Source organism: Corylus avellana, chromosome 5 (genome assembly GCF_965113065.1).
Source record: "Corylus avellana chromosome 5, dhCorAvel1.hap1.2, whole genome shotgun sequence".
Classification (NCBI taxonomy): domain Eukaryota; kingdom Viridiplantae; phylum Streptophyta; class Magnoliopsida; order Fagales; family Betulaceae; genus Corylus; species Corylus avellana.
The window spans coordinates 20,345,558-20,354,820 of NC_142494.1; the positions used below are offsets into that span (position 1 = coordinate 20,345,558).

General features: G+C 32.9%; 1 protein-coding gene across 1 annotated transcript; it reads right to left on the bottom strand.

Annotated features, from left to right (window-relative positions):
- Positions 1 to 884: 884 nt before the first annotated feature.
- LOC132182479 (2-oxoglutarate (2OG) and Fe(II)-dependent oxygenase superfamily protein) lies at positions 885 to 3,104 on the bottom strand. Its single transcript, XM_059595736.2, has 4 exons — positions 2,946 to 3,104; positions 1,889 to 2,136; positions 1,368 to 1,581; positions 885 to 1,280 (listed from the first exon to the last, which is right to left on the bottom strand). Exons 1-4 carry the CDS (start codon positions 3,096 to 3,098, stop codon positions 1,158 to 1,160), a joined length of 738 nt encoding a protein of 245 aa, XP_059451719.2. The 5' UTR covers positions 3,099 to 3,104; the 3' UTR covers positions 885 to 1,157.
- Between the last annotated feature and the right edge of the window lie 6,159 nt (positions 3,105 to 9,263).

The following is a 9,263-nucleotide window of genomic DNA, read 5'->3' on the forward strand; positions in this document are numbered from 1 at the left end:
CACATGTTAAAGAACACTTAACAATTTATTATACTGGTTAGTAGCTAATTTTTATCCTCTACACACGGTCAGAGCATGAGGGATCTACAAACCCTAGGGGTTGTTCTATGTACACTTTTTCATCTAACACACCATGGAGGAATGCATTGGGGACATCCAATTACTTGATTTTCCAGTTCATTTGGATAGCCAATGCCAAGATTAATAGTATGGTTGCAGGCTTGATAACATGACTAAATGTTTCATGATAATGAAAATCACACAAGAAAGTTAGAAACCATCAATCCCTTATACCAAAACGAAGTGATATTACTATAGTATTCTTTTAAATTATATATATAAAGGTAAACAATTAGCAATAATTAACTACTCTCACCTACTCTTAAAATCACTAATCGCAACAACCTAGGCAGTTATCTAGTTACCGGTTATTAACAATTTATAACCGCTCTACTTGTACACCCATAGTCTCACGTGTGAGCTCAAACTCGCTCTCAATAAGTGAGTAAGAGCCAACATGTTAACTAAAATGAGAAGTAAATGACCACTTATCACAAAAGCTTAAACTGATAAAAAAAATGATAAATTTAATAATTTAATTTATATTCTAACATTTTCTTGCCCCTTTTCTCCCCAAAACCTAACCTTCTCTTACACTTTTGAAACCATAAAAGGTAGTACTAAATGCCTTAGAAACCTGCAAATATGCTGTCAATGTTTCAGTAAATGTGGACTAGTTGGACTAGTTGATTGGTGATCCACCAAAAACAGAATCATGAAATAGAACAATACAACATACTTATCGAAGGAAAAAAAAAAAAAAAAAACAATACGATTTTAGATACAAGCACACCATTAAATCACATATCTGTAGTTGACAAATGACAAGAAAATCTTTTCAAACTAATTTTAAACTCTAAACTAACAAGTGTTTTAGGTAAGGGGTGGACAAGCCTGCAATCTATCAGGAGTTACAAACTTACAGCATATCATTCTGTCAAAAAGTAAATTTGTATTCAGAGCACCAAATCAATTTCGGAAAGAGATGTGTTACAAAAGAAGATCAATAAGCGAGAGACAAAGCTAAGTGATGAGATACAGCCTTCAACTCAGAAATTTATCAACCCTGCTTAATCCAAGATGACTGACTACACTCATCAGGCAAATGCAACATCCGAACGGAAAACATACTTAACACCCTTGGTAACATTACGTGCTTCGTGTAACATACACTTAGCCCCATGAATGTGTAGGAGAGCCATCCCTTCAGTAGGAGCCACCTTCAAAATTCAAGTTACATTAATAAACAATGCATATTCCACATATGCCAAAAAAAAAAAAAAGGAGAGAGTAAACAAGGAATTTACCTCAGCAACAATAGCATTCCTCGAACCATAAAAGACAGTCTCCCCTCCAACTAGAGGCTGTGAGGAAGAATCATTGGGGCTGCTAAGGTCATTTTTGGCCTTGGGTTTAAAACCACCACTCAGATAAATTAACAAAGTATAATGGGTGCACTTTCCCTCTCCAAGATCAACGCCTTCATCAATATGCCGCCCAAAGCGCTGACCAACCTTATACCTGAAAACTCAAAGCATCCAAAATAATATGAAGTTTCATGGCAGATAGGGCATTAAAATTTTGGCTACTCATTTTTCCTTAATAAAATCATACAAGAAAAGTCTAAGTGATAGAAATTCTCTGTTTAGATCAAATACAAAAGGCCTTCCTATTTCTTACCATACGAGCTAAAGAGATGATTTATGATACATCAATAAGCTTCACTAAATTATTCTACTTAGAAAACTAATTAGCTATGCATTTTGATCATTTCTACATTAGGGAAAAAAGAAAAAAGCAAAAGAATTTATGAAAATTTTCAACCAACCTGTATAACCTAATATTTGGATTTAAGCCCACAGCAACCTTTCCTCGGATTTTAATATCAGAAAACAGTTTGTGTAGTCCAGACTCCCATATTGTTTCTGCAAGAACAGGATCATTCACAGAGATTCGATCATTATCTCTATAAGCTTCACCTTTCGTTGGACCAAGGCTCCCTTGGTGGACAAAACCAATAGACTCAGCCGTGTTAATAAATGCCTTTGATTCAGCAGATGTGAAGAAATTCTGCACCTGGATATCTTAAACATGAAAGAGATAATGCAACCATCAGGAATTATAAATTTTATAATCATATCTAATAGCATTGCCATTCATGCCATCAGGAAGATGAAAAATTATACTAGAGTGATAAGTGTAAACCCCATGTCATCCATCATAAACAAATTAATTTCTCAACTCTTGATAGCATAACAAAAATACACCTTAAACCTAAATCCTTGTTTACTGCTTCCCATTGATGTAAAGGTAATGCACTTCATTGCATATGCCAATACAATCTCCACTGGCATTTCTAATCTTCTCCCCATTCATTTGCATCTACCTTCCCATGAATAAATTCACTAGGATCCCTCATAATATTCATGACATACGTTCAATTCGTTTGACAAATTACAAGCCTGAACAAGCTTCCAATGGATCCCAACCAATTAATATTAGTAACCAGATTCGTTTTCGGACCCTCTAATCAACATTCTAGTACCATTATAAGCAGCCACATCCCAAAATTACCTCCCAAATTAAAAAAATTATTGATTCATGGACTCAAAAAATGCAATTGGGTATCATTCAAAAACAGAAATTGAAAAGATACCTTATTTGTTGAAACTATAAAATGAAATATGGAAGTGGGTTACAGACGTTAAAATTGACAACAATAACATGACACCACATCTTTCTTGCCCTAGAACACAAATCACATTCGACCCACCACAGGAAATCAAGCTCATATGCTAACACACACGTGCACAGATTCGTAAAAACATAATAAAAAATAATAAATAAGATGAAGAAGGAGAAGAGAGTAGGATTGGAATTCTTACAGTAAAAAGATCCGTATCTTTGAGGTGAGTGATCTGAAGGTTTCGTTTGGGTTTGATGAGTGGCCACTTCTTTGTTGGTGTCGCCGGTTTCTTTGTATCCGCTTCTCTTCTCTCTCCCATTCTTCGCTTCTTCCTTTCAGGAATTTCTGCCATACAACTCTCGCTTCTTTCTCTCAATCTTTCCTTTGTGTGGGCCAATTTATCTATCATTTTCGTTGGACTGAAATGGCCTGGTTGTTGCTGCGTAGTTGGGCCAAGTCCACACTTCAAATGGTTTTTCTTTTTTTTCTTTTTTTTCTTTTTTTTTTTTAAATCACTTCAAATGTTTTAGTAATGCCGCGTAGTAGGCCTGGTTTTTTGCTGCGTTGTTGGGCCAAGTCCAATCTAAAGCATGCTTAGTCATTTGATATATCACTTGTTTTTAAATAAGGGTTAAATACCTAATACCCCATAGGGTTTCATTTCTTTATTTTTTTCCTTAGGGCTTGATTTTTATCACATGAGGTACATTTGTTTTGATAAATACCAAATTGGTCCTTCCGTCCATTGATCATTAGTTGACTTAACGGAAATCCACGTCACTGACACGTGGACCAATTAAAATTTGACACTTGGCATAAGTGGCAACGTCATCACTGATGACGTTGCCACCTAATTAAATTTTTTATTTAAAAAAAATTAAAAAATATATCTTTTCAAAAAAAAAATTGGGGTGACCGAAACCACCCCAGTGGGTCTTGAGGGTGGCTCGACCACCCCATGGAGCCATGAGGGTGGCCGAGCCACCCCCAATACCCACTGGGGGTGGTTTTGGCCACCCCCTTGGCATCTTGGGGGTGGCTCAGCCACACCCATCCTGTTATAGCCACCCCAAAATTTTTTTTTTTTCTTTTGAAAAAATATATTTTTAAATTTTTTTTAAAAAAAAATAAAAAATTTAATTAGGTGGCCACGTCATCAATGATGACATGGACACTTATGCCAAGTGTCAAATTTTAATTAGTCCATGTGTCAGTGACGTTGATCAATTTGGTCTTTATCAAAATCACAGGTACCTCCTGTGATAAAAATCAGACCCTAAAGGAGAAAAAATAAAGAAATGAAACCCTAAGGAGTATTAGACATTTAACCCTTTAAACAAATTTGTAAGTATTTACTTACCTTTGTCTCTTATCAACAATCTCAGACATTTCGAACTCCCCTTACTGTGAAACATACTCTAATATTATAACAATTCCTTAAAAGTCTAATCTATGTATGTGAAAACCAAAATCATGAAATTGAAATATACTCACTAACTTATCATAAAAATGCATGCAAGACTCAAAATTCTACCCGTCATGTAACAAATCTTAACCAAGAGCTTCTAATAGTTTAACAAAAACATGTTAAACCATATTAATTTAATAAATCATAAAAAATGATAGTAAGTTCATAAAGTTTTAGAAAACTAATTATTTTAAGAGGGATAAATATAAAATCCTCATGGTATGCTTAAGACTCGTAAAAATTATGATAAATTATGTTGACAGATTATCAACAAAATGAAAACGAGTTTAACTTCGAACATTCTAAGAGAACTTCAAACATTCGGCTAGAGTTTTTGAAAATATTAATTGTTTGGCCTTTAGGGAAAATTGGTCTATGGCACTAGCGAGCAGTCGGATTGATTTTAAACCTTAATATTAAATCATGAGTGTTGATTTTATAAAATGTGATTTAAAACATATATTTATTTTTTATCTTGGTTTATTATTTCGGGGTATTACATTTCCACTTCATCATCAAATTCTTCTGTTGATTGATTTATTGTTTTAGTTACATTTGATGATGTATATGTGATTGCTATAATTTTAAATTTGGGATATTTTTTTGTAAAAAAAAGGATTCAGCCTTTTTTAAATATTGTTTAGGATTTTTCAATTGGTATTAGAGCGAGATTCACTCCCTTTTAGATTTCAGTCACTCCGTACTTGGATGGTAACAATTACGCTTATTGAAAGGTTCGCCCGAGGCCATTCTTAAACTCTTTATAAGACACACATAGAATTCTATTGAAAAAGGCCACAACTGCTATTGAAATGTGGTCTAAGGATGAGCTCAATGAGTGTAATTGGAATAACAAGAGACTCAATGCCATACTCATGGTTGTTTTACCAGAAGAGTTCAAAAGCATTTCGTTATGTACTGAAAATGCCAGTAAGGTATGAATTTTTTTAGAAGTCACACATGAAGGTACTAAAAATGTTAAGAACTCCAATCTTCAACTACTGAATTATAAACTTGAAGAGATTATGATGACAGATAATAAATTCTATGCTCAATTGAATGATCTTGTTAATTCTAGTTTTACCCTATGGAAGAGGATTCTTGATAATAGATTTGTGAGGAAAATCATGAAGTAATTAATATTTATCTGAAAGGTTTAAACCTAAGGCGAATGTAATAAAGGAGAGAAAGGGCTTAGATTATATAAAAGTAAAAGAACTTGTAAAGATCTCTTCAGTCCTACGAGTTATCATTACCTCAACTCAAAAGGAAAAACATGTCCACAAAGAAAGTTAGGGAAAATGCGAGTGACTCCTCTAATGGGGACTCCTCTCATGATGGAGTAATGCTATAGATCTTCTTAGAGTCATCTCAAATGTGACGTAGCTTTTAAAATCACCAACAGATCAAAAGTTAATAAATCACATCTAAAATTCAACGGTAATTTTAAAAGTCACATCACATTTAGAAGAACCTTAAGAAGGCTTTAGAAGGACTTATAACATTACTCATCGGGATGAGGAACTTGTTTTGCTTGTTAAGAAGTTTAAAATGTCCCACATGACCCCAAATAGGGAAACGATGGGAACAAGTTGTTCCAAGGGTTTTTATAAATCCAATGGTGATTCCAATGGAGCCTCCTAAGGAAAGAGAGACAAAAGAAAGAAAGAAAATAACTTACAAGGCATTTAATGCCACTGAGTGTTTTGGCTATGGGCATATTCAAGCTGAGCGTTTGAATTATAAGAAATACAAGGGAAATGCCATGAACGTGACATTGAGTGATGAGTCAGATTCTGATGACCCAAAAAATCATGCTGACAAAAATGAGCATATCAGGACTTTCACCGCCTCTAGGAAGAGTGGCGGTGAGTCCAGTGCGTCTGCTTCACCTGATTTGGTAGAGTTATCTCAAGATGATTCTAATGATGATGACAATTTGCAAGTTGCTTATGATAAGCTTTTTGAAGAATATTCTAAATTGATAAAATTGAATAAAAATTAAGGTCTTTAAAAAGCTTAATGAAGTGGAACATGGGAAAGAAAGCCTGATGGTTAAATTAAATGACTAACATGTGTTGATTGACAAATTGAAACTTGATATTTTTGAATTGAATAAGAGAAATAAATAACTTGATAATGAGTTAAATGAATCTAAGAATCATGTAATAAATTTGAAAAATGTTGAGTATTCAAAAGAATCATGGTGATCAATATGATCTTGGATTTATTAATGCTTGCTCTTCTGTGCCTTATTATTCTTGTGTGAAAATTGGTTCTAAAAATATATGCTTTTTGGTCCTACTACTGTTTTAGCTTGGTTGGATAAGTTGGACAATCACAGTGCTCACTGCTCAAAGTGAAGGCCTGGGTTTGCAAGAAAAGGCATAATAAATGCACAACTTTTTAGCATAACTTTGGCACAACCTTTATCTTATTTTTTATTTATTTTTTAAACAAAATAAAAAATAAAATTTGTTTTGAAGCAATATCATCAAATGTGGTCCTTTTTTATTTGATATTTTTTTTAAAAAAAAAAAAATTGTCATTTTAAAAAAGAAAAATGATCGTTATTATGAAGAAAAAGACCTTTTTTAATAATAATAATAAAAAAAACCAAATAATAAAAAAAAGAACCACATAAGATATTGTTATTGCTGAAATTTTTTTTTATTTAAAAATAAATAAATGATCACATAAGAAAAAAATTGTACTAAAATTATACAAAAAAATTGTGTCTTTATCATTTCTCTTGCAAGATTGATTTCATTCACTCAGTGAGAGTGAGTGGTAGTTGTCCTACTTAGATTTAAGTGGTCATAATTATATGCCTAGGATTTCACTCAATACGTCACCATTCAGCTTAGTGTATGTCATCTTGCATATATATTTATTGCATATTCCCTTATGCGTCACCATTGTGTGTTTATTTTTTTTGTTTTCTTATACAAAATAAAAAGGGGTCCTAATTGTGTTCTTTTGCCTTGGAATACATCATATATCTTCATTTACGCTTAATTAATGCCTTTAAATCACAATTAAAGTTCATTTCATGTGTCATGAATTTTATGATGGATTATTTGTGTTTATCTACATATTTGATTTTGAATATTTAGTCTTTGCTTTCATGATGTGCACATATTGATTCCTACAAGTTGAGCGTGACCACATGTGTGAGTGCTGGGTGAGCAATCATGTGTGAGAGAATGACATTGTTTCTCTGTAGACCAAATTAACATACTCTAGTTGAACCTAGGGCAAAACTCATGCTTGGTTCTTCCTACTTTTATAAGGCATATGTGCTTGATTGTAAAAGTTGGTGCTCGTAAGCAAGGACAACATGTGAATACTGGCATACTGCACATGTGTAATTGAACCAAATGTTCTTATAGAAGAAAAAAAAAAAAAACCATTGTTAAATCATTGCCAAACAAAAAAATTCAAAATGGATTTCAACACAAATTTGTGCTATGAGTTAGAGGGAAGTGTTTGTATGAGTATCTCTAGGTCTTAGAAATAGCTAGGGTTTAACTTTTGGTGTGAATAATGCCTACCTATACGTACCACTTATGGTTTCACACTATAGGAAAATTGCTCTTTAGCGACGACTCAAAGTCGTCGCTAAAGGCCCTCAAGTCGTCACTAATTAACATTAGCGACGACTATATATGGTCGTCGCTTCCCGTCATTGCAAGTAATATGTCAGTAAAGACTAAATAGCGACGACATATGTCGTCGCTAATTAACATCAGTGATGACTATGGTTGTCGCCCCTCGTTGTTGCAAGTAATCCGTCGGTAAAGACTAAATAGCGACATATGTCATCGCTAATAACTATCAAAATTTGTCCCTGAAAATGCTTTTTAAAGCCAAGGTCGTCGTTGATGATTCACACATCAGCGACGACATTTGTCGTCACTAATGATTCACACATCAACTTGATCTCATAAAACTAAGGTTTTAATTACCTGTGAATTATTCATACGCTACACTCAATCATTGCTTAAATGTTATACATCTAACTTTCATCATTGTGTGAATTGAAATTAATCCAAAAAATTGGACCATTATTGTATTTGACATTTTTTTTAAAGTGATTTAATTTTATTATGTGTCAAATGTGATGATGTTTTCATTAGTGCTCAAAATTATGTGGTTTATAATCTAGGGAAGAAGTGATTTGTTTGTACCTCTAAGTTATTCTGAAAAATATTGTTTTTATGCAATTTAAGGCATTAAACAAGAATACTAAGGGTCTATTTGAGAGTGCATTTTTTAAAAAATAATATGCTTTTTTAAACCAAATTGCAATTTTGGAGCGTTTAGAATTGCGATTTTAAAAACAGAAATTTTAAAATCATGAAAAAATCCGTGATTTCTATAAGCTAAGTAAGGGATGCTTATTTGAAAAAGTGCGAATTTAAACCAAAATCACGATTTCACTTAAAACAATATTTGGCGCAATATTTACCTATTTGGTTGTGAAATCGCAATTATATGCTAATGTTATCCAAACACTCAATTGATAAAAAAAGTATTTTTTAACATATTTTACCAAATGCTTATGCGATTTTAAAAGTAGCGATTTAAAAAATGTAATTTTTAAAATCGCACTTATTAAAATCGCACTCCTAAACGGGCACTAAGTTTGTTTTAAACGGCACTTTCATGAAACCGATTGTCAATTGCTTTCCCCCTAGTCGCACTCAAACACTTTAGGGCTCCCAAAATCTTTTTCAACTCTCTTTTATTTGTGTGGTTTCTTCTCCAAGTCATATCCCTCTTCAACAAACTCACCTTCACTTAAATCATCCATTTATGAACTTAAGCGCGGTGTGTTTTGCCTCCAATAAAGTCAAAAGTATTAAAGTTTATTCACACGACATCATTTGTTAAAAATAACCGTTATTAAATTTTGATCGTCCAAATCTTTTTACAAAAGGTGTTCAATTAAATTATTACAATTCAGTAGTTATAGAAATTATTCTTATGTCATTCTAAGAATGAGATGGCTTTGAAAATTACTATTTGATCGAAATTCAATAATAA